This window comes from Lepisosteus platostomus, chromosome 10 (assembly GCF_059453375.1).
Source record: "Lepisosteus platostomus isolate fLepPlt1 chromosome 10, fLepPlt1.hap1, whole genome shotgun sequence".
NCBI classification, from domain to species: Eukaryota; Metazoa; Chordata; class Actinopteri; order Semionotiformes; family Lepisosteidae; genus Lepisosteus; species Lepisosteus platostomus.
In genome coordinates, this window is record NC_142620.1 from 47091072 (window position 1) to 47116911 (window position 25840).

General features: G+C 35.7%; 1 protein-coding gene across 3 annotated transcripts in view; it reads left to right on the forward strand.

The window, feature by feature from the left end:
- The first annotated feature begins 5649 nt into the window (after positions 1 to 5649).
- The window catches only part of msna (moesin a), a 40887-nt gene continuing 20696 nt past the window's right edge, over positions 5650 to 25840 (forward strand). The window contains exons 1-2 of one of the 3 annotated variants that reach the window (XM_088596773.1): positions 5650 to 5965; positions 23809 to 23892. In XM_088596773.1, the coding sequence (XP_088452899.1) occupies positions 5954 to 5965; positions 23809 to 23892 (96 nt within the window). In that variant the 5' untranslated portion in view covers positions 5650 to 5953. Of the gene's footprint in view, positions 5966 to 12366; positions 12388 to 17608; positions 17632 to 23808; positions 23893 to 25840 lie in introns of those variants that run through there. The other 2 variants (XM_088596775.1, XM_088596774.1) reach the window with 2 other exon arrangements.

Sequence of the window (25840 nt, forward strand, 5' to 3'; positions counted from 1 at the left end):
CCTTACCAGTTATGAATTAAACATTAGGTTTCCAAGTCCGGTCATGACTCGCAGAACTTTTTTAAAAAGCAAAGATTATTTTCAGTTAATTGATTCCTTAACCAATATGCGATTTCCCCTTCTCCTGCGGGTTCTAGTATATAGCGGAAAGAGGGCTGAACCAATCCAGTATCATCAATTGATATTTGTTGTTGCCTCCAAAAACGTGACGTAAATCAGTGCTATTATTACACGAACAGTCTAACGTATGGTCACGCATTTCATAACTGTTAAAAAAAAGGGATAAATCTAAAGTGGTGAAAAACGTTTTACATCTACAATTCTGAAGTCCTGCTGTGATTCAGTCCTAATGTTCAGTACATCCATCCATCCATCCATTTTCCGACCTTCATCCAATGCAGTCCTGGGAAAACAATGGGTGCAAGGCAGGATACAGCTTGTCTATCGCAGGGCACATACAGACACACTCACTCCAGGGCCACTTTTCGCAGAAGCCACTTAACCCACCAGTGCAGTATGTTTTTGGACTGTGGGAAAAACACTGGAGCACCCACAGGAAACCCAAGTGCACTTGGTGTGAACATACAAACTCCATGCAGACATCATCCCAAATCCAGAATTGAACCCAGGGGTCTAGTGCTGTGAGGCAGCAATGCTAACTACTGCATCGCTATGCCACCTCATGTTCAGTACATACAGTAGATAAATTATTATTATTTATTATTTTAGCCAGCACCCATATCACCCTGCAACCCACAACTGGTAACCCACTGAAGCTCAGCAGGTGTGAGCCTGGTCAGTACCTGGCTGGGAGACCTCCTAGGAAAACCTAAGGTTGCTGCTGGAAGAGGTGTTAGTGGGGCCAGCAGGGGATGCTTACCCTGAGGCCTATGTGGGACCTAATGCCCCAGTTTAGTGACAGGGGCACTATACTGTAAAAAGGGGCTGTCCTTTGGATGAGACTTAAAACTGAGGCCCTGACTCTCTGTGGTCATTAAAAATCCCAGGGCATTTCTCGAAAAGAGTAGGGGTGTAACCCTGGTGTCCTGGCCAAATTTCCCATTAGCCCTTACCAATCATGGTCTCCTAATAATCCCCATCTATACAGTGGTGCTTGGAATTTTTTGAATTTCTGCATAAATTTTACCTAAAATGTGATCAGATCTTCATCTAAGTAAAAAATAGAGAACCCAATAAAACAAATAACACACAAAAGGATATACTTTTTCATGCATTTATTGATCAAAATGATCCAACATTAAATGTCTAGCACCACTGTAGCTGATGTGTGGTGAGTTTTCTGGCGCACTATGGCTGCCGTCGCATCTTCCAGGTGGATGCTGCACATTGGTGGTGGTGGAGGGGAGTCCCCATTACCTGTAAAATGCTTTGAGTGGAGTGTCCAGAAAAGCGCTATATACAGTAAGTGTAAGCAATTATTATTATTATTTCAGTCTTTAGTATATTTTCTATATAGTTTTAATATAGAGCTTCAATATAGTTTATACCACTAAAACAATTTAGGAAGTGTGAGCATGTCATGTATGGTATTCACACACTGACATGTTTAACATAAATGCATCCTTGCTACCACAGCTAAATATCACAACCATATTTTTGTATTTCTGATGGCTTTAGATTTTTCAACACCCTCTTAGCAATAAACAGTTGTGCTGCAACTACATCGTAGACTGCATCTATGAAAAAATCCCATTGTCCTCAACAACACCAATCTAAGGAAAATGAAATGAATGAGAACATTTAATGTAATCTGTGTCATCTTTTATTTAACAACAAATTTCCTGATGATTTCTATATAAATATTTTTTTATGTACAGTAAATATCCTGAACAATAGATTATTTGAAGACATTTCACAAAGGTCCCAACATTCAATACTGAAAGATTTCCACAATAAGCATGGTATTTATAAAAAATATTAAACAAATATAAAATATTTTATTACACAATGGAATACATCTGTAGTGTATGATTAAGCAAATGATTTACAATTACATTCTTAAATGCCAATAATAAAGACAAACCAAGCTCCAGGAGGGACAGTTACTCGAATCCTATGCTGAACTTTCATGGAATTCATGGAAAGCCTACTGAAAGATCAAGGAGCAAAAGGGATTGTTCCTTTCTGTGATGTAAATCTGATTTTTTTAGTTGTAGACTCAGAACTAACCAATGTCATGGTACTTTTAAAATTTCAATAACAGGAAATGTTTAAGAGTTTACTCTGGCTGACTCTGTCACAGGGTGATTTTTAACTTCCTGGCCAATATCTGCTTCCCCTGATTAAAATAAGCACATGGCACATGAACAAAATGGACAGAAACTTTATTAAAAATGGTGAGCAAAAGTATATAGTTTAATTATTGTTAGAAAGGGAGAGGCACAAACTAATATAGAATCATCATATAGAATCTTAAAGAGAACCTGAGAAATTCAAAGAGGGCCATCAATTTATTGTTACAACACAACAGTAAACTTGTTACATTTCATTATTTGTAACATTTCAATGATGACTATATTCAAACTAATATTGACCATTTTTGATTTGCCTCCAGAAGTAGAATTTCTCTAAATCTGTTTAATATGAAATAGTATTCTGTCTTCATGTAGATGTCTTCATGTCTTCAGTTTACATTGCTGTAAAATCATTAGGTCCTTCCTGATATAAAATACTGAATCTGTAGATGTTCTAGCATAATGTATATTAAAAGCTACTATTTTGACCATGAAACCTTAATTGTTTCCCCTCAGTTGCCCCAAAATTCAAAATTGCAGCAATGATTAAAGTTTTTCAATCCTGGCAAGGAAAGATGCAAAGTTCCTGATGTAAGTCAAAATCTTCAGTACTGTATCTCATATTCTTTAATATACATTATGCTGATAAAATTTAACACTTGAATAGCAGATGAAACATTTTCTGGTTGTACAGTGTCAAAGAAGGCCTGGGTATACTGAAATAAAAAGGCCATTTTCCCCACTCAACACATGAAGCTCAGTCTTCTTCAGTTGATATGGTAGCATAACCCAGTGGTTCTTAAACTTTTTGGACCAAGTACCACCCCTGATCAAACCAAAGCATCCAAGTACAACCTACTGTACAAAATCATCTTCTCAGAGGAACCCCAGAAAATCTCAATGACCAACATGAGTGCGGGTGCATGCACACACTCACATACACATATAATAATTATTATAATAAACTTTATTTGATATAGCACAACAATTAAAAATAAAGAATAAAAAAAACACCATTTCAGTGAGAGGGGTGAGCCTGTTTAGCCGAGCAAAACAGATGTGAATTAATTCATCGAGCCTTGATACAATTCAATACAGAGTCTAACAGATTTTAAAACCTCAGGCATTTTCTTGACGGCCAAGGCCTCGCGGTGGATGCTGCAGTGCGTCTACTTCATATCTAGAGCAACCTCTCTAATTCATGCAACTACACCGCTGTGTCGGCTTGTCATCGCTTTGGGGGCAGTAGGTCGAGCTGTTTAGCAGCTTTTTCTCCACATATAATACGTGTCAGCTCTTTTGCCAATGGTAAACAAAGTTCTTCACAAGTAGTGTTGGGCTTACCTGATTTAGCAATCCACAAGCTTGCATTTTTCCCCGTTTCAATCTCAGAAGTTAAAAAGTTTTTATTTCATGCGCATGGGAGCGAAACACAGAGAAGCTCAGTGTATTTTCTCAAATTAATTTAGAACAGTTCTTAAATATGTTTCTGTCACGCTTTCCTGTGCTCACAAGATTGCCAGAATTTGTAGCACACATTTCTATGCTTTCCTGTGCTTACAACATTGGCCTACCTCCCTATTTGCTGGAGATAACTTTTCTTAAATACAATTGGCAGCTTTCATTCGTAGCACGTATTCCTATACAATGGTATAGAATTACATAGTAGCTCTTGTGTCCACTCAAGTATTAGCACGGGCTTTATCGTAGTATGTAGGCCCAAACTAATTTTATTAAAATAGAAAATATGAAAACCCATCCTAATTTTTCAGTGCACACAACAAAGTTCTGGGATCATATGGTGTACCCCCTGGCAGCGCTCCGGGAACCACAACTGGTACGCGTACCACAGTTTGAGAACCACTGGCATAACCTATCAACAGGAACTGAGAATGTAACACTTGACCTGACCTTTCATTGTCTCACTGATGACTGACATATACTGCATTACTGTGAAACTGTGTAAGAGGTGTAATATAATTAGATACAGTACATGAATTACATTAATTACAATCTAAAAAAAGTTTTCATGTTTGTACATTTACAAACTGAGGTGAAGCTCCCGAGGTGGTACTTCATAAAAATGTTCACATGAGGAGGAAGTACTCTAAATTTGTTGTTTTACCAGTTTCTGTTTTGTTTGTAATTTTAACAAGTAAACCAGATAATTCAGAAAGGGTCAAAGCTGGGTAAAGTAGTTCAAGTTTAAACATAAGACCCCAACAAAATAATAAATAATTAAAGAAACATGTCTACCTAAATTCTAATAACTTCCCTTCTCATTTTCTTATGTCTGTAAAAGTCTCTTTGAAGACAGGACAGACTTGTTTAATATATTTTGTTGTTTTCTGTGCTTGAATACCGTTTTAAACTGTTATTAAATCAAATTATCGTTAAGCCTTTCAGGTGGAATAATATTTTAAAATAACACAATTCAAAGACGTGAAGTGCTTTGGTTCCATTTTACATTACTTGCATGTACAATTTTCAAGGTATATTCATTACTGGGTATGTGTTGTGTATTGTCTTCCAATTATCTAACCGAAAGTTGACAATACAAAGTAGCCAAAGAGCTAATTACAAAGTGCTTTTTCTTTTCTCAGGAGTGCTATGTTGTGATGTACAGACGAAACTTAACGTTTCAAGTCACACCCATTATTTCCTGTATATTTTTCTGTTTTAATGTTGTGTCCTTTTCTCTTTTGTTTAGAAACATAAATATGAAAGATGACAGGACCATAGCTACAAAAAAGGCAAATAAAATGTTCGGAAGAACAGAAGAATTGAAACAACATGCCAGACTAATATTTCAGTTATTTCATCCTAGCCCTTATTTGTAACCACAAAGCTGCCTACGTACAAACAGGATATTGAAGTCCACAAATAAAGTTATGTTTTAGAACAAAAATATAAATGATCACTACTTTGAAAACTTTGGGGGCATTAAATTCATGGTAATTGTTATGCTTTTTTTGCACATCTGGTTTGATAATGACCAATGGCCACATTTTATTGTTGCAAAAATAATGTTGTTTTTTTGTTTAGAACTGTGGATTTTAATTCGTTGCTGAATCCATTGAAAATACACGCAGGAGTACTATTAATGAAAAAAAAAGAAGAAATTCTAACTGTCATTTGGTGTCTCTCGTGGCAGGGCAAACGATAATTAATGTCGACACACTTTCCAGCATTCAAATAAAGAACTAGAACTGGAATATTTTTGGCGATTTTTTACGTACCATGCGGAGTCAAAGTAGGTTAGGGCATCCCTCATTTAACTCCTCGGAAACTTTAAGAATTCCTTTTCTCGTTTGGGGGGGTTTGACAAGGGCATTGATGAAATACGGGTCATTGAAAACACAGGCGGGGTCTATGTGCAAACTCAACTTGTATGTCTTCATTTTGCCTGGGTGTGGTTTTCAGACATTAGAGTTCCGTTAGCAGGAAATCAAACTCTAGACTCATTCAGAGCTGCAAGAAACACACAGCAGTCACAAATAAGTAAAAAAAAGAAAAGTTCCTTCAAAATCGTTTTTATTCTGTAAACTGGTTAACGGTAACTTCTCAGGGCTGTATCCGGTTTTGCTTTAGTCGTGCATGTGGCAGCTGCTGGAAAAAAGTTTTGATTCTGAAAAAGTTTCGATTGTATCGTACATTTCCTAAAGGCTTGTTATCTGGCTCCAAACTAGAGTGAAAAGATGCCGAAAACGGTGAGTACCCGACAATTTACATTTTAACTTAATTTAAATGATTATACGTCATAGTGCTGTGTTACAAATGGAAAAATGATAATACTGTATCGAATCTTGGTTCACGGTAATGGGAAAAAGACGCTGGGTTTAATATAACTTAATTCAATCCGTTTTTACCCACAATTAATGCATTTGTGAATCAGGATAGCATTTGATTATTAGAAATCTAAGTGAAACAATCGTAAAATATTCTAGTGATAAAAAACGACAAGATCTAGGATAACGTTTTTTTATTTTCTTATTTTTCCAACTAATGTGCACGCTGATTATCGTGAAATGTTGTCTTGTGTGAGCTGAGCTATTTCAGTAACAACTTAGTGAAGACTTAGTAACGCGTTTTTATATTTATCAAGCAGCTCCAAGTTCATTGCAATGCGGTACAAGTTAGTTGCGTATGCCTCAAACAGTTATTCTGTATCGACCTATGTGCCTTAAAGAATCCGTTCTTCTGTTTTGTGATTGGCCAGAAAAGAGAGCTTCTTGAAAATTGAATGGTCTGGGTTGCGTCTATTCTTCCAGCCTAGGCCTGCGGCGTTCATATTTTATACAAGCTCTTGTACATTGCAATTTCCTGTGTGAAACGTTGTAATCCAGATCATTCATCTATTTTAAATATCTATACCTACTTCTACAGAGAACCACAAAATAAAGTGCAGAGTATTTCTGACCAAGATCCCCGGTAATTTGCTAAACTTTAGGCGTGGTTGTCGTCTGTGCACATGAATTGCATGGCCTTCAAACTGTACAAAGGCAATAGTTATGGATTTTTTTCTATTCTGTGCTTGTTCTGTATTTAACATTTAAATTGATAATCTTGTTGATGACAATATTAATAGTAGAGGTACCTTTCACATACCATGTATCAGTTTATCAAATGAAAAGTACATATTTATCAATTAATCGACATAATTAACTTAATGCTATGCTTTTATTTGTGGAAGTTCACTTGAAAGCTTCTAGCCCTGTAAAAATAAATCAGTTTGTCACTGTGCAAATAGCAGTTTGGCAAGATGAAACTGAGCTATTGACTAATAAATATTCTATATGATTACTGTATTACCTAGTCTGGCACATTTACCTGTTGTATGGGAGTCAGCTAGATTTTTTAAACAAGAATTTAGTCTTATTCGCATCAGAACACAATCTTTGGTCCAGTTATATTTTTTTTGTCTTTTAGTAGTGTAATTTTTCCTTCTAATACTAATTACCTATGCTGATGTCCACATACTCTGATTGATGAAGACAACTTGATGCTAGGCACTGCAATGGCACAAAACTGCATCTTCATACTTTAACTACAGCAAAATAGACCAGGTCTCTTTTCTTTTGAATGGAAGAAACGTCTATACCATATAATCCCATGAGACAAGCTCCTTATGTTTTTGTCAGACTCATCTGACATGCTCTTTGAAATGTGAAAATTTCCTATCTGAAATTCTTACTATCTGGAGGCTGGCATCACTGAGAATATTAATTTAGCTCCTTCCAGGCATTAATGCTCTTCTTACATTATCTGCTGTGCTTTCCATGCACAACTCTGGCCACAGTGTCTGTGAAGTGTTGTTCCACCTCTACATTTAATGATCCTAAATTAACATGTTGCAAGGTCTTCAACCTATAGCAATTTATAGCTAGAAAGCTAGAAAGCCTACAGGGTTGTGGGTCTCAAAATTGTAAAACCTGGCCAGAAAGGTAAAGTACACCCTGCTGAATACAAATGAGACATCAACACACATACAGATACCAGCTTAACTTCTGACCTGGATTTCCTCTCTGATAAGCAACAAAAAAGCCTTTTTTATCACAGCATTTTGAATAGCAGAATCTGTAGGTTGGTGGTATTACTGACTGCTTTTCTTTTTATTGCACTATGTTTCAAAGTTTGCATTATGATGCTTTTGTAAATACATTTTGAGGTGACAGAGAGGGCAAGAAAATGTTTGAGATGAAAAAACTAACATTTCCTCATACTGTAAGTTTTATTTCTATGTGCATAATACTGTATAGATATTTAATTAGGGGTGTTGCTTTATTTTTCATAAAATGTGTATTTTCATCATTGGGGTACTTTTTTTCTGGCTAAAATGGTGTAGTTGTACAGCTTACTTTTGTGGTACTACCACAGATTGTAATTAAATTCCTTCTAAATCCTTGTTGGCATTGGTTCAGCTTCCCAAGGAACTGCAGTGAAATGACTCAAAGCTTCCGGTCCTACGTCAGCTCCCTGTAGACTCTTTCCTGGCTTCCAGTCACTTGACACTGCCTCTGACAGCCTTATTTGGGGATTTAGAAAGCTAGACTCCCCCTCTGCCACTGCATCAGAAAGCTCTGTAGTTATTTCCTTATCTCCTCACCACCATTAAATGTCTGCGCTGTTTTTTTAAAAAAACAACACATGGCCCCCACCTCAAGTTCTCTGTAGTTCACACTGTTACTCACTGTCTAAGCTTTATGAAAATACTGAAAGGCTGAAATGAGGTAATGGTGGGAAATTCCATGCTTTGGGGTGAACTCAGCTGTCTAATTATAGCAAGCTTGTCAAAGGGAATTGGAAGTCAGGAGTCATTTTCACGAATTATTTTTGACCAAAGCTACATTACTTTTAGATAATCTCTGCTCTTTTCTAAAGTTTCATTTGAGATTTTTTCTTTTCGTAATGATAATGATTCCCTCCTGATTGTGATGTGTGTGATACATGAAAAATTTAATACCAAACTGGTTTCCAGGCCTTTGGGTTTCTGAGCAGAGTTTTCCAGGAATCACTTCTACCAGTTCATTCAAGTTTTCCTAAGAAGTCATTCTTTAGAGACTTAGACCTAGCATTACTTTACATGACTGATCGCCATGTGATTAGATAACACTTTAAAGTTATATCGGTGCGACATAATGTAGAAAATATGATTGATTTATTTATGATAAGAATTCACAGACGCTCATAGATAATAACAACATTGAGCAGAATAGAGATTGTATGTATACAAATGTTATTTTCTTTCTTTTTAGAAAAATAATTTTAGAAAAAATACGTTACATACAGGTTTATGTCTGATTTTTATTAGGTAAATCCAAGTTTTTTTGCTGAGAAGATTCCATGAACCTTCCATTTAAATCTTATTCTTTTTCTTTAACATTTCATGTGAATGAACAGTTGCATTTATAACTTTAGAAACCATATCCTTTTTAACTTTTGGTTTCTAGGTTTGATCATAGGCCCGAGAGACTTTGTGGGGTTTGCATGTTCTGCCTGATTGCGTGGGTTTTCTCTAGATGCAGGGGTTTACCCCCTCCCCCTACAAATATGCTTGCTGCCTTTGATAAGCAATACTAAATTGTTCCTTTCTACCTGACCCTGCAACGGATTGGTGCTCAATCCAGGTTGAGAACTGTCATGTGTTTTTGGTCTTGGTGTTTGGTCTTTGGCTTGCCCCTTGTGTTTCCTGGATAGGTTATCACCCTCATCCAGACAAGCTGCCTTTTGATAACTGATTAATGGAGAACAAATGTCCATTTTTGGAATTCTTGTAGTTTCTCTTACAGCTGGAGCAAGTCAGTGTTTTAAAATCCTCTAATCTTGTCTGATTTCCAAGTTAAAACTGAAGCAGGTTTGTACTTTGGATGTTTTTGATAACTAGATAGTTCTATATATTCCAGTTTATTAGGATGGTTTTGTTTACCACTGATTCAATGTAATATATCCTTTGGCTTAATTGCAAATAAGCAAGAAACTGAAATGCTAGGCAACAGAACCAACAAAATGAACTGATGTGGAAGGGCCACTGGTATGTAAGTAGGGGATTAGGTACCACTGGGAGTTTGAAAAGCAAAGCAGGGCTTAACAGTTTGTAATAAACTAAGCTACAGGTGGTCGCCAGTGTTAAAGGGTAAATTATGTGAACTATCCCAGACCTTTACTAAGAAGATTGGCAGCAGGAAGGCAGTTTGGAAATTTATCTTTCTGGCATTAAAAGCCCAACGAATGATTTGTGCATATGTTTCCAGCTGATTATTATTTTTTCAAAAACGTTTGATGGGGTGATGGGGATTTCTTCCATGTCTTAGAGCACGTGGTAAAGCGTGTACGATTAAGTTTGTTGCAAGTAAAATGAAGCCGTAGTGTACAGCTCTGCCATCTCTTGACTGCTATTTTTACCTGTTTGCCTTGTTTCTGAACTTTACAAAAGTGAGTAGGAAGATTAGTGTAAGACTGAAGTTTGTTGACTGACAACTGTGCACAGGGTAGACGGAGATCTGCATGAGTTGAGTACGTCATCATGGGTTGGAGCTGTAGTGAAAAGGAGCACATGAGAAATGGAAAATATTTTGTAAGCAAGCATAGTACTGTACAATGTCATAGGTTGCTGAAGAGGATCTGAAAAGATTGCTCTGCAGTAGGCATAAGTTTAAAGGTTAACTGTCGTCATGCTTTAGGTTTTTAAACAGTATTTGAGAGTTTGAAGTTAGCTTGTTCAATGTTACTAATGACCACTGATTTATTTTTACAGCCTTCATATTTGTGTTGTAAATGTGGCATGATTGAATGAGAAAGGAGCAATGGTGCTTGAGTTTTTCATGCAAATAATGGTTTGACCTAGCTTGATGTACTTTATTCAATGGCTGTTTTGTATAATAAGAGAAAAGAAAGCTTGAGCTTTGATGTCAAAGTGCAGGAACATTTTTGTCTCATTTAAAAGACAATCCTACTGACTGATTGATGTTCCTCAAAATGCAAATTAACATAATTATGCCAATTGTGCACTATTTTTGTCATGTTTTCACTTAGAAGTATCTTGCTTGGTTTAGATATGCTTCCACTACTGTGTTTCTGTTGTAGTCAACATTTTAAATGTTTGAAATGTAAGTATTTCGATAGCACAGGAAGTAAACTTCTGTTTTCAGGCCTCACTGGAAGTTTTGTAAGAGTTGCTGCTGGTATGTTACACTTTGATAAGGAAAGAGGCAAATTTGAAAGTTCTATCACTTCTTTGTCTAGGGTTTAAGTATTATTTTTCTTGTTGTGATTAATTTTCATGCTTACATACTGAATCTTTTTTGAAGCACTTTATCAGTTACCAGGTTTACTGTATGCTCTTTTATCATCGTCAGAGTCGGTTTATGGTTTGAAACATCCAGAAATAAATTAACTGCATTCATCGCTGAGATGCTTGGAGATTTTGGAGGTGTAGGCTGGTTTTCTAAATAATGTCTGTCAGCTACATTCTTTCTAAAATACAACTCTCCCATTTCATACTTTTTCAAACCTATTTAGTTGTTGACCCTGTAAGTTGTTAGCCTACTGACACTGGCTTTATTGCTGTGGAGAAGCCAAAATGCTTATATGGGTGATTCATATATTTTATTACCCGGGAAACATACCTTTTAAATAGTATTAATGATGCAGATGAAATATAGAAGTTGTTTATAGCTGGTTGTATTGAAGTATATTGCTAAGTGGTGGCACACTCTACAAACTAGCAACAAGGTTTCAGAGGTTTGCAGATTTGAGTCTGTTGTCTTGAGAAGGGATACAGGACATTTAGTTAAGGGGACTCAATTTAGACTTTAAAATACCAAAAAGGCCTAGGATTCTCTTTAAAGCACAAGGAACCCAAATGGTGAATTATAGCCTAACTCTTAAAGGACACATTGTTAATCATTTTCTTTAAACTCATGACTATTGTATCTTTATATAAAGAATTATGTCATAGGCTAGGTAATTATTTAAGCAAGAACTGGGGGTCAACTACACTTTTTATAATAGAAAACATAAAAAAAGTGTCTCCACCCTTGTTCAGCATAAAGCCCCCATTGGTGTGGTGAAAGGTGATTACTGTAAAAGGGAAAAATGGTATCTTGAGGAACCTGTGAATAATTCTTCTCTCACCAATAGTGCTAATAATAGTATCTGGAAAACACCCTGATCACTAGCCTGGGCGAGACCCGCCCTTACCAGGCAGAACTGCTCATTCTTAGTTCCTTTTTAATTTGGAGATGAACTATTTTTACCAGAAACAGTCACTAGTGAAAAGGGTTTTGAAATGCGGCCAAAGAGCCGCTGGCTTCAGTAGCTAACGGAATTTCTCCCCTGACTATGAACAGCACAGAGTGTTCTTGGTGCAGTTGCACAGGGTGGGTTTTCTGCATTACATCACAATTTAAAAAAGTTACCACTCCTTCAGCAGCAAGCTGAGTAGAAAAGCCACTGGAAACTGGGTTCAGAAACCAGTTCCTGGTTGGTAATTTGACATGGAAGGTTGCTTAGCTACAGATTTAAGTATGGGGATGTCCTACCAAGGTGTTTAAGCTAGAATTCTCATTCAGAAACAGTCAGAGGGAGTTGCTTTTTCAGCACATCTTTTTGTGGATTGGGGTTCAAAGATCGGGTATGATTTCATATATGAATGTGGAAAGTATAATTTTCCTATTATGTTGATTTCTTTGAATTTCTAGTTTAGAATTTAACCATTACAATGGCACACATTGTTTTTGGAGAATCTTAGAACCAATATACAGTAGTATTATGTTATTTTCAGGAATCTTTGACTGGAGAGCTTATATAGTTTCATGTATACTACTTATGAACTGACCTTATTTCAATTAACACTACTTAATCCAATTCTATGCTCTTGGGTAATTAAAGTAACATGTAATATACAGAGCTGTCATTTTAATTTGGGTAGTTTTTCCAATAAGAAATTTCATTTATGTGCATTAAATTTATAGAAGGATTAAGCAAGAAATAGCAATCATTATTCAAACAGATTTTGTAAGTTTTAAGGTTTCTAGCTCAACCTCGGTTTGTATTTTTACACTTGTTTCATTTTCTCATACAGCATTTTAATAGGAAGAACTTATATCTAAAACTACACAAATTATGTTCTTTCAGTTACAACCAAAAGATTTCTGAAACATACAGTATAAGCACTATTGAATTATGAAGATTTACCTGCTAGTTTAAAAAAAGATATGTTTTAGTTTGTATTGCAATATTCTTGAATTTTATCACCCCAGTATTTAAGATTAGTTTTGTAGATGTAAGCCAACCCTGGTATTTGTGCTGCTTTGTCAAAGTGTTTTTACCCCCTCCCTTTTGTTAAAATGATTTTTACCCCCGTGTTGGACTATAATTTTCCGTAAGAACCCATCACAATGGAAAAAAGAAATATAAATTGTGTTACAGCTACTAAAAGGTGGTGAACCAAAAAAAAGAAGAAAATTATGCCCCCAAATCCTAATTTTCAGTTTTTTAAGGCACCACTAAGGAACCAGATTGTTCTTCTGAGGGCTTCTCCAAGGGCTGGCGGTATAATACCAGTAGTTGCTTACAGTTGCAAGGCCTTGAGATACTGTGGGCCCCACCCTGTAGACCTGCAGTCTTCGTTACACTGTTGGTGATGACAGGAAGTGGCATTGCGACAAGTACAGAGCACAGGCTGCTGATACATGAGGGAAAGAACGCAACCATTATCTGCCATGCAGCTGTGAAAAAATGCACGCCTTTGTGACTCTCAGGCTGTCGGTTTCAGTTATTTTTCATATTTATGCAAATTAATTGTGTACTTGTATTCATTGTAGTGAGGACAGTGGACATACAAATTATTTCCAAATCTTCTTTTGGACACGGCTCCTATGGTGCAGAATGAAGGCAACCTTACTGCACAGCCATATAATGATGAGTCAAAGTTTTTTTCCATTACTGCATGCCCATTCAGAAGAGTTGATTTACCAGCAGGACAGTGTATGTCCAAACAGTGCTAGAATTACAATGCCAGAATCTGAAGAAAATTATGTAGGTCTTGCTGTGTACTAAGGTTCTGCTGGACCAAGCTCAGAAGAAACATCTGTGGGACAAAATTGTTAATGCCATTAACTGGTAGCAACCACAACTAGTCAGTCTTGGCCAACTTCTGTGCAGCTGTAACCAGAGTGGCAAAACATCCCATAGCAGTCTATCCAGAGGCTGATCATATGCGTATGTCAGCACTACCATGCTTTTTAATATGAAGGGAGGTCACACCTCGTAATGGTAATCCTTACATTTATATAGCACTTTTCTGGACACTCCATTAAAAGACTCCTCTTCACCAACACCAGTGTGTAGCCCCCACCTGGATGATGCAACAGCAGCAGAAGTGCACCAGAATGCTCATCACTTATCAGCTCTCGGTGGGGAGGAGAACAGAGTAATAAAGCCAGTTCATAGATGGGGATTATTAGCAGGCCATGATTAGTAAAGGCCAGAGGGAAATTTGGCCGGGACACTGGGGTTAACACACCCTACTCTTTTCAAGAAACACCCTTTATCAAAATGAAAACATTACAATTTGGCACATTGAAGACTAAAAATTGGTCATGATGTTCCTGTTATCTAGATTTTCTTCATGTATTCTGTGGTTATTTAAAATGCGAATAGGACAGCCGGATCAGACAAGGAGGCAGCTCTTGTCTCGAATAAATTCTCAAGAAAGCTGCAGGAAATTACCTGCTGCCCAGTCAACTAATCAATTGGTGTAAGACCTGGTTGGACAAGATTAAAAAAACAGGATGTAGAGGTTTACAGGTCCATCTGTTGGACATTACTCTCCTCTTGGACAGCATATAGAATCTCTATTATGTAGCTCCACCAGAGGGAGAACTGACCATGCAACTGTGGTGCTTGAAGCTCATGACTTTGTGAGCGTTGGATTTTATAATTTTGGAAGTATGTGTTTTTGAAAGGGTTTTGAAAAGCGACTTAGCTGCCCAGTTTTTTATGATAGAGAATGATAAGATGGAGTTATGTTATGTTATGATAGAAAATCTAGGTAGCAGCTCAAAGAAAACCTTAAGTTTTTGTGTGTGATTTTGATCATTTCATCACTGTAAAATAAAAATCACGATTTTTACCTTTGTGTATTTATTTTCCTGGGATGTAAAGATCACTTCAACACCACTTCTGAGTGTATTACAAACCACATGACCACAGCATTTAAATGAAATACCTGTTTTACATATTTTCAAGATTTATGTTGTAGCTATCCCTGACATTCAAAATGGTTTTACAGCTTTCAGCTCCTTACCTAATATGTAAGCAAGTGGAATCTGTAAAATATTGATAATCTATATAATAATAAGTATTAAATTCTTCAATCATCAGCAGCCGTGTAATGCACGTGTTGACAAAATGGGTTATACAAGGTCCAAAGAACTGAATCTATTCTAGTGCTGCCTGCCGTTAATGTGTAACTAAACAAGTTATGATAGACTGATGGTGCTGCTGCCATTTTTTCTTTTAGGTGCTAGGTTTTGATAGCAGAATGGGGAGCTTTATTGAAGAGTTTACATGTTCTCCCCATCTCCATATGGGTTTTCTCCCAACCCCCAGAGGCATGCTGGTTAGGTTAATTGGTTTGTCTGATTTGTATCTGTATCTGTGTGGATGGACTAATCCCACTTTGCTCCATTTTGCAATGGTCCTTTCTTGGATTATGTGGATTTTCATATAATGGTTAGTTAGGTGGTGAGGTTCAGTAGTTATGTCTGAAGTGTGATTTTACTTTTTACCCTTGTTTGTTTTTTTAGTATTGATTAAACTTCACAGTTTACTTTTAAATTTTTCAGTCACATTTTGACTGCAATTCCGAGCCCAAACCCCTGAACATCATGAAATAGCTTTTATTTTAAAATGTAAAGTACATATTAAGATTAAATTAAGAAATTAAATTGTCTGTTTTTCCTGAATATTTGAACAAATACTTCAATAATCAATTTTAATAGCATACTAAGTATTGAACTTTTCAGTTGTATAGCTAGTTTTTTCTGAAATGAAGCCATCTACACTTTTATTCAGCATTTTGCTTTAATTTTATATTAATGTATGCATTTCCCTCTTAGTACTTTCACTCCCATAACACCACTCATGTTTATTATCTGTTTCAGTTCCTAGCCAAGATTTTACAGCTAGTTAGGGGGGACTGTATAAACTTTAGCACTTTTTTCATGTTGTCAATTATAACTCCATCACTCTTTGATTATTGCTAAGACGGTTAGCACAGAACTGTAATGATTTTAAAGGGAGGAAAATGAATTAATACCTTAAAGTGAATGTATTTCCTGAATATAACGGAAAAGCAGGAAAAGCAGAACTGCATCTGTTGCAGGGCTAGAGGAGTTTAGCCAATCAGTACTTTGCTTGTCAGGATGCAGTCTTAGTAATCAGTTTCTAACAAGCAGTAATAAAGTCAAGGCTGAGCCACCCAGTTTGGATCTAAGGGCCTAACTAGAGGATGTGGTTTATTTCCTGTAGTAGAATGGTTAATGGCTCACTTGCAAAGCAGTGAGTACAGTTCACTTGAAGGAAATCATGTAAGCATCAGTGTAATGGTGGAGCACACAAAGTAGAGGAAGTTACACTGCATTTAAATTCTACAGCAAAAATGAGAACTGGAAGCATTTTTCCACACTTATCTTCTGTACTCGTGCCTTTTCAAAGTGTGGCAATTTTTAGAGTAGACTAAGCGCAGAAGTATTGTGAAAGGGAGACAAAGATAAACTCTTCACTGAAGTGTGAGACCTTTGCTAAATGATTCTAGCTTTTATTCTGTACATAAGTCAGAATTTTTTGGAAATGGTTTGACTCAAAGCCCCCTGACCAGCATTAGAAAATTGAAGATTGCTGGATTTTTTAAAAAATCCTTAAAACTACCGAGTTTCTAAGTATTTTAAATAATGGTCCAACGCCTTGAACTGATAATATCTCAAACAACTCGCACCGTAGTTCCTTTCTTTTGTAGTTGTAATTTTTTACCTAATCTATATAAAACCATGACCTGAATGGTAAAAATCCAATGACATGACGATTTATAAACAAACCTTCATAAAGACCAATAATTACATTTTACCGGAGTATTAGGGAAGGTAACATAAGACTTTTATGTGGTATACTTAAAATCATTCTGTCCTACAGTGCAGTATAAAGTAAAGTTAAATATAATGTGATTTAATCTCATAAGGATATAAGAAAGGTTACAAACAAGAGGAGACATAGCTCAGCTAGCTGCCAACTACTTGTTAGTAATAGAATTTTAACATATTGTAACATTTTTTGACTTTGTTTATCTGTAATTACCATAGAATCAAATCATCCTACAGATGGTAATCTGTTTTAATTGTTTTCATTTCCATAATTTAACATGTGAAATAGTAAAGCCTATTGATCTATATTTACGGCCTTTTTGTGGATGGGTTCTGCTTCTAGTCAGTGGGTATTAGGCCTGTCTTCACTGACTGTATCTCTGTCAAGTGATTTAAACTTTATCACAGTGAGCCTTTTAGGGCTACATTTGTATTTTAACAGTACTGCAGTAGCAATAATTTAAGTGATTAAATCTGAAATTCTGTAACTACAGTGTATAACAGGTCACACTTGAAAACAAAACAGGGGTCTGCACCCTAGCAAGAGTGCTGAATTATTATTGGATTATAACTGTGAAAAGCCCATTTAACTCTGGTGAAGTGGGGGTTGGTTTAATTAAGTGTAATCCCTTTAAAAATTGCAAGCACTTTCATATGACTTGGTGGAAACTGAAGGCAGAAGGGGAACATTTATGAAACAGTTTGCATCTGCATTGAAAGCTTAACAAATGTCTGTAAGTATTGATTTATTAGAACCTAAAATGTATTTTAATATGTGTTGCATCCAAATTTTAAAAATCTATGACATTAGAGATCCTATATAATGTTGTATTGCTTGAAGTAAAATGAATTTGATTAAAGTAAAGTTTGAATTGAAATGTTCAGAATGATAATGCACATTTGTTGCTTTATTTTGACAATTTGACAGACATTTTGTTTTTAATGACCTTGGATTTTCTCCAGTTGGGTTTTTATCTGTAGTTTGCTGGCCTATACATCTCTGTAGATTGAGAAAAGTAATTGCAGACTAGAAAATAGTATAGAATATTTATGTCCACATTCTTTCTTGTGTGTAAACCTACATTTTGTCTTTCATTTCATTCATATTGTAGTTGCAGTATAATGAAAGCATTTTCTGTTTTTCATTGTGCTATTTTTTAATGCCTGCACAATATACATCTGTAACTTAAATACAATTGGAGGCAGAAGGCAAGCATTTCTGGAACAGTTGAGATTTACATTGAAGAAACATAGGAATAATCACTGTAATGAAACTATATGTAGGCTTTGTAGGCGTACAAGAAGGCATTTGGGCATAAATTTCCTGCACTATTTCGCAGTTTAGTTATTTTTCTACTAATTATGGCATTGAAATGCCCTAAAATTAAGGAAGAATTGAGCAATTCTAAAACTGTTAAGCACAAATGTTGCAGTAAAACTTTTTTTTTACAAAGCACGGATCTGCATGATCTATTATTTTATTATTACAAATAATAACAGTACAGTAATTCTTAAACTAGACAAACCACAGCAAAACAAAAAAGGTTAATGGTCATGGTATTTTTTAAAAATATGGTTAGATCTTTGTCTTCCTTTATGTCAGGCTTTGTGAACTCATTTTAATAATATCCTTTTGTTTGTAAAGATTAATTTGTTTTGTAAATATCACAGCAATAGTTTTGGAAATATATTCTTTATTTACTTTATAAAATTAGATCTTCACTTTGTAAAAATGTAAGCATTGAAAAGCTTACATTCATGATGTTGAATATGCATTAAAATATTTGCCTTTTCAGTGTGGCTTAAGTTTTAAGGAAATTACAGTCATACTGTGTTCTGAATACTGCCACAGTTGAATACTGTAAAATTTTAAGCTTTAAATTATTTGTAGATAAAAAATAAACTAGTTGCTTTTTCTACAGTAAGTTGTTTAAAAACATTTTCAATCGTTCTTAAAAGATAATTCTAATAAATCAGTGAAGAAAGGTTAAATATGCAGTGTGAGACTGGCTCAAATTCATTGTTTATTAGCTGCAACAATAACAGTTTATTTTGTATAAATACCTTAGAAAATGTATCTGTTTGCCATTTAACCCATACAAAACTGCTAAGATTACAAATGATCCCTTCTATGGCTTGGAAGTCATGGGAGTGGTATAATCGTCTAAAGAAGAAAAAATAGATAGGGGCTTTGAAATTTCTGGTATGTACTTGTGCAGTTTTTTATATTCTTTCTTAAGGTATACATGAGCAATAAACTTGGGCTGATTGTTTCGATTGCATAGCTCCACAAATGATATAAATATTTGCTCAAAATAAGACAGCCCAAGTACATTTAGTCCTGTAATTTGCAAAAGAATCGTTTTTGGTCTGTACATGTTACAGTGAAGGCCTGGTATTGAATAGTCTTGTCAGATCATTAATACTTGTAGTCCTCACTGCTTGGGAAGTTAGTGCTCAGGTATTTCCTTTTGCTGTTTTAATCATAGTTTTGTCACGTTTTATATTTTCTTTACATTTAAAGAACTCTTTATCAAGTTAGACACCAAAATTCATTTTCTCAAATGAGATTTTGGCCTGTGGTCTTTAAAATCAAAGACATATAAAACAACGTACTGTATCTACTGTAAGTTCCATTCCTGTTTTGCCAATCTCTTAGAGAAACAATGCGACGTCCGTGGAACTTGAGACTCTCCTTCCTCCAAACCTAGCGTCAAGAACCCAAATTAACTTATGATAGCTAAGTATGGACTTTATGCCTCACAAATTTCTCTGTGTACCCGAGAGCACATGGAAGGTAATCCTGAAGGAATTTAAAAGGGAACTCCAATGCCATTTTTATATTTTGGGGGTTAGACAGACTCAGCATTGATGAGTGCATCTCAAAACACATTAAAAGTAAAATATACACAGTAACTTGTTAAACCTCCAATTTACATCACAAAATAGATTCAATTTCCGGGTACGTGCAGTGCTATATTCTGTGATTCAGAATGAGGCAACAAAACACCCGATGACATGAAGCGGCTTTATTGTAAGCAAGTGGGCCCGTGAATACACCTATTTTAATCCAATAGAAATATTGCTCTCGACTTTGACATGGTTTTGTCAACAATACTCTGCATGCAGATCACGTTGAAACATTTCTGTGGTGAAATGCCTGCTGCACAACCTGTACTTACTCGCTTGTACATCGCATTACATTATTAGTCATTACAGTGACTAGCGAGTGGGAAGGGCTGCATCACATCACAATTCGTGGCAACAGTTCGAGACCAGGGGTTTGTGACAACATTGCGACTTACAGGAGTTTCACAAAGTTCACGATTTTGTGCTTAATTTGGAATGTAATGTAAGAATCTTTCTATACTGTCAATGAATTTATTTTGTTACTGAATTTTAATAACCGGTCTGAGAAATTGTGATCATAGTTCCCCTTTAATTGCTTCTAAAAAGTTAGCACACCATTTGATCCATGCAAGCTATGCAACGCCATACAAATGATCTGCTGAGAGTAAAAATGTACCTCACCTCTGTACATGCAGTATATGACAGAGAGGGTATGACTAGCAGCTGTTTAAATATGTATTTTGTAACTAGTATATTATGACATCTATTTTGTGTGACCATTCCAATATGCCTCTTTGCTTGAGGTCTTACTGCAGCCAAAAAATCTATTTTGCAGGCCCTTGTGGAGACTGATACTTCTGACTCACACTTGACTGCATTCATTTCTTGAAATTGTGTTTGTAGAAGAGCTTTGCTCTTGTGTGAAAACTGTCAGCCTGGCCAGATACATTTTTTTCCCTAAATCCGTTTAAATTAGCCCCTTTCCTTCCTTTTGTTTTTTGAGCTCTTTGTTATGCTGTTTTGTTTTGTAAGTGTTCAATGTTTGTTGTAAAAGGTTTACCAAAAATGTTTAAAAATTAAACAATGGAATGTAGTTCTGCGCTACATGTCTGTAAATTGAATAAAATGCTAGGATGTATGGTTCCTGCCCCCCCCCCCAACCCCCAAAATAAGACTATTAAATTATATATTGAGACAAAAAGGAGCTTTAAAGATCCTTTTTACAGATTTCTGACTTTTTCATGCTATGGCCTTTTCTGATATATACTGTAGTATCCAAACAGGCATAGGGTTTCTTCTCTTGAGTAGATAAAACCAGACACATTAAATTTCCAGATGACATGTTTATGCTTTCCAAGGGCATTAACATTTGATTCAGTATTAGACTAGGCGATTTATGAGAGAAAAAAATGGATGGACTAATCTGATATGTGTAAATAGTTTCTTTAAAATTCCCCTGAATATTGTTAATGGATTATTTTTTGAGAAAGTATATTTCTTGCTACAGCAATGTTTAATAGTCAGTTTAAAATAAGTATTCTTCAATATTCAAAATTAGAATGCAGATATTTGAATTTATATACAGTATTTACTTGTAATTGAGTTTTCTTTTATTATGTAAACGAAAAAGGCCAGTTTTTTCATTAATTTTGATTTATGTCTGACATACCATAATTTGACATAAAAAAATATTTGCACTGCAGTCAAGATAGTTTTGTGCTCCACGTTTTGGCTATAGTGTTTCCTTTGTCTTTGCTTGATAAAACCTGAAAGTGATTTAGTTGGCTTACACAGAGCTTATACTTGATAAACTGAACTGTAGTCAGAGGGAATTTCATACTCTTTTTGAAAATGAAATCCCTTTATTTCAGGCACTTTTAGAACGTTACTCCAGCAGGCTACATGGACAACAAGGAACCAGAATGATTTCCCTATCATTGACCTCCATTGCCATCTTGGACAAAGGAAAAAATTTAATTTGTTTCCATTTAGTTTGAACTGGAGGTTCAGGAACACAGATCTTGGAGAAAGAAGAAAATAAAATGTTGCCAAATTATTTTTTTTATTTATTTATTTCCTGTTTCCATACACTGTGTTTTTGTTATTTATAAAAAGGCATAAGTAGTTTATTTCCAAAGCCATTCGTCATGAACTGTGAAAGTCTCAAGCCATAATTTATAAGGCAGTGGCCAAAAGTAACCATGCAATGCAAAAATTATCCTGTGAAATCATTTTCCACAATATTTATTTTAAGAGTAGTTTAAATGTTCTTTAAATCCTACTTATTTTTTCCATTTTTGTAAATGAATTTTGGCTAATTTATAGCAAAGTGGGGAAGCAGAACAATAAGACTATTATATTAGTGTAAAGAAGTAATTATCTATACCATTTTTTACTTTTGTTAGTCTTAAGTCAAATTACTGTATTTAAAATCCATGTATCAGATCAGCTCATTAATTTCCTATAAGAATCCAAGACATGTTTTAATTTTTTTTTTAGTTTCTTGAAAAGAAACTAATCTAATATTTATGTAGAGCTATCCTTTGCAGACTGTTATAGAATATATCTTGTTTTGGATTTGTGGGCGTCTATATGAGGAAGAAGGTACAAAATAATCTTGAATCATTCTAAAGAAATTAAGGCTGACATGGTTAGGTTTAAAGTGTAGAACTTGTAGTACTGTTAGTTAACCATTGTTGTAATTCTTCTTCATGGGAATCGGTAATACATTTTCTGGCACGGCAAATTTCTCAATTATTTGCAAAGCTGTTCCTGTGTTTTCTTATTGTTGTTTTTAATAGGATGGTGATCTGTAATAGACGAGGCTGTAATAAAATCAGGTTGTTACTGGACCAGGCTTGACCTTTCATTTCATTCTGTGGGTCACCATTTGAGAAGTTTTGTCCTCAAATATTGTGTGTAGCTTTAGTACCTGCTCATCACTAAATGCTTTCAATATGACATCTAAAAAAGTTGCTTTTAACTTCTCCATTTGCATCCATCTCTATAGCTGTGGGCCACTTTAATTGTCATGACATTGCAGCATTTGTTTTCTTCCGCTTTTGCTGTCACAGTCTCGTACTATGTAAAAAATGTGCAAAACAGTGACTTGAGCTTCAATATGGGTAATATTGGTAGAATGTAGTAAGTGAATTTCAGGCATTCAATAAAAGCACTAGTGATCTGCCTCATTTGGCTTTTTAGCTGCTGGTAACACGTTTTATTCAGCCTCACAGTAAAGTACTGAACAATTAAACGCAAAGGTATACATATTTGTGGGTGGAGTTGACTGATGTCTCAATCCTGGTTGATAACTTTCTGTTGCAGTATTATATTCTGAGAAATATTACACGGGAAGTTAAAACAATCACATGCAGTGTATTACGCAATACTAATAAATACTGGCCTAACAAATTCGAGTATCTAATATTCAGACGGAAGCAAATGAAGCAAAAATACAGTGCTGGACTATGGGCAATAATAGCAAGTAAGGTGTGCATTTGTATATTCTAGAAAAGAATATGTAAAGCAACAGAGTTCAACAAAACGTGCTTGCAGTTTGCTGTTTAATGCATAGCACCACAGAAGAGCACAGTTTTTACATTACTTAGCAGTAAGGTTATAGCAATATTAGGTTTTGATTTTGTGTTGACTGTTAGGTGGTGGTCAAAGAATGTGCATTCCTGAGGTGCTGCTAACTCATTCAATTACTGGGGATTACAGAGGAGAGTAAACAGAAATATTAGGTTTGAGAGTGATGGGGAAAGTAGAACCACCTGGTTAACAGGAGATGATTGGAAGGAACGAGATTAGGGAATGCAGTTCGAATGGGGCTGAATAGTGAGAAGAGGCCTGACAAAGGTAACAGATCTCGACCAAGAGATGAGCATACAGTATAATTTGAATTGGAAAATTTAGATATAGCCTATGGCCTGTGGATTTCATTCCAGAATGCCTAGTTTAGATACGAAGGATTTTCCAGGACATAAAAAGCAGACAAGTGAGAATTAAAAACACCAGTGACTTTTGAATGATCGTGTATGTTTTCATTTTGTTCACAGATCAGTGTGCGAGTTACCACTATGGATGCCGAGCTGGAGTTTGCCATCCAGCCAAACACAACAGGCAAACAGCTTTTTGACCAGGTAAGTTTTTTTTTTACACATTTTGAAAGTCTTAAATCGACGTTACTGTTTCAGACTTTGATATAACTATGGTATCATATGGTATGATATCAACACATAGATCAAGTCATAACAGGATTTAGTGTATTTGAACTAACATGAGAATCAGTCCTTAACTTATGTCAATTTTGTACTTTGACCCTTTTGATTCTTTCCAAAAACTCACATCTGACTCTGTATAGTGAGTTGTGTGTTGTACTTTTCAGGTGACAGTGGGATCTGTCAGTTGTGATATATTAATGTCACCTACAGCAACCAAAACACACCTAAAACCAGTGAAATTGGATTATATATTTTTTTTCCAGTGTGAAATTCTCCACAAACACAGGATTGAAAAGTTCATTAACTAGTGTTTTGAATACTGATGTGGCTGGAAATTTTAAGGAGATTCTGCGTGGGGAAAAAAGTGGAAAAACATATAATAGGGCTAAAATGAGCAAATCATCTGTCAGTACGAAAATATACAAGGACCTTCCTAGGATGGTGGCCAGACTTTATTTAATGGAGGTTTGGCAGAACAATTTTGAGAGCTAACACCACTAGACATTTTCCAGGAGATGTATAAATATACTAAATACACATATTTAGGTCAATCAAAACATCTGAAGAAATGCCTGCATGTACAAACCATAAGACAGTTTACAAATGAGACAAGGCCATTAAGGTTATATCTTCTTTGTAGTTGCCCATTGAAATGGAAAGGTATATGAGAAAAAAAAATAGTTGACCTAATTCGAAGGAAACAGCTTTACCTTATTATCAAATTGCATAGTGTCATTTTAATAAAATATTGCTTTTAAAAAGCTAACTTAATGAAAAGCAATGGCTTATTCCTCTTTGAATGAGTTCCGGTACAAGTTTCAGGCATACCTCCAAAAAGAATTTAATTATTTTACTGGAGTCTTGTGGGGTGTGTGGTGACATTTAAACCTTCTGGCAGTCATTTCTGCATTTGTCAAACAGTAGCAAGGAGACAGGAATGCCAAGATTAAGAGCCACTGAAACAGATGACCTGAACATCTACAGTTGTTTTTGACCTCTTTCACCAGACTGTTTGCTATCCCAGCAGTAGTCCCACAGGTCCAATTCAGACAGCTGACGAACTCTTACTCATAGTCCATGGGATGACTCAGTTTTCTGCTTCCGAGGCAATACAGACTGGCTTTGTTACAAGTGTCTATTACTTTTGTTTACAGCTAGCTCCTCCCCTACATGCTACACATTACGTGATATAAAGGAATATTTAAGTGTTTAGATCTTGATTTCACCTTTGTGCAGCTCCAAAGCAAATAAAATGAGACATCCACACACCTTAGCAAACTTGCCTTCTATAACAGGAATCTGCAAAATGGGTAGTTTTATTATTAAAAGTTCTAATAAGCTTTAACTGTTAGCTTTGCAAAACTGTGTGCAGTTCCTTCTTAATTTTAGCTCCAGCTCCATTACAAAAGAATTTTGCACTCACAGGGATAATTGTGCCCTTAATATCCTGGAGCTTTCAATATAGACGTTTCAAACAATCAGACTTCAAAATAGAAGTTCTGTCAAAATGCATTCCTTAATCTCTTCCTTACTGGATATGTTCAAATTATAGTTGTCAGATCCTGTTGCTGACGGGGGCTAGCAGCGATGGGGGAGACAAAAGTTGAATATGCGCAGGGCAAGATGGCTAACAGTGTACCAGGGAAACTGCGTAGTGCAGCAGTAGAGACTCTGTGTCTGAGTGCACAGGGGAATATGGACCAGCATTGTACATTTACACAGGGACTGAGGTTGATCGGGAAGTGTACATTGGGAGACAAGCTGCAGGCAGGGAATATAGTTCAGATCCGTGGTTGAGCGGGGGGTTGAATCTGGGGGATGAGACATCAACAGAGCAAAGCACAAAGGACAAATCCAAAAGACATTG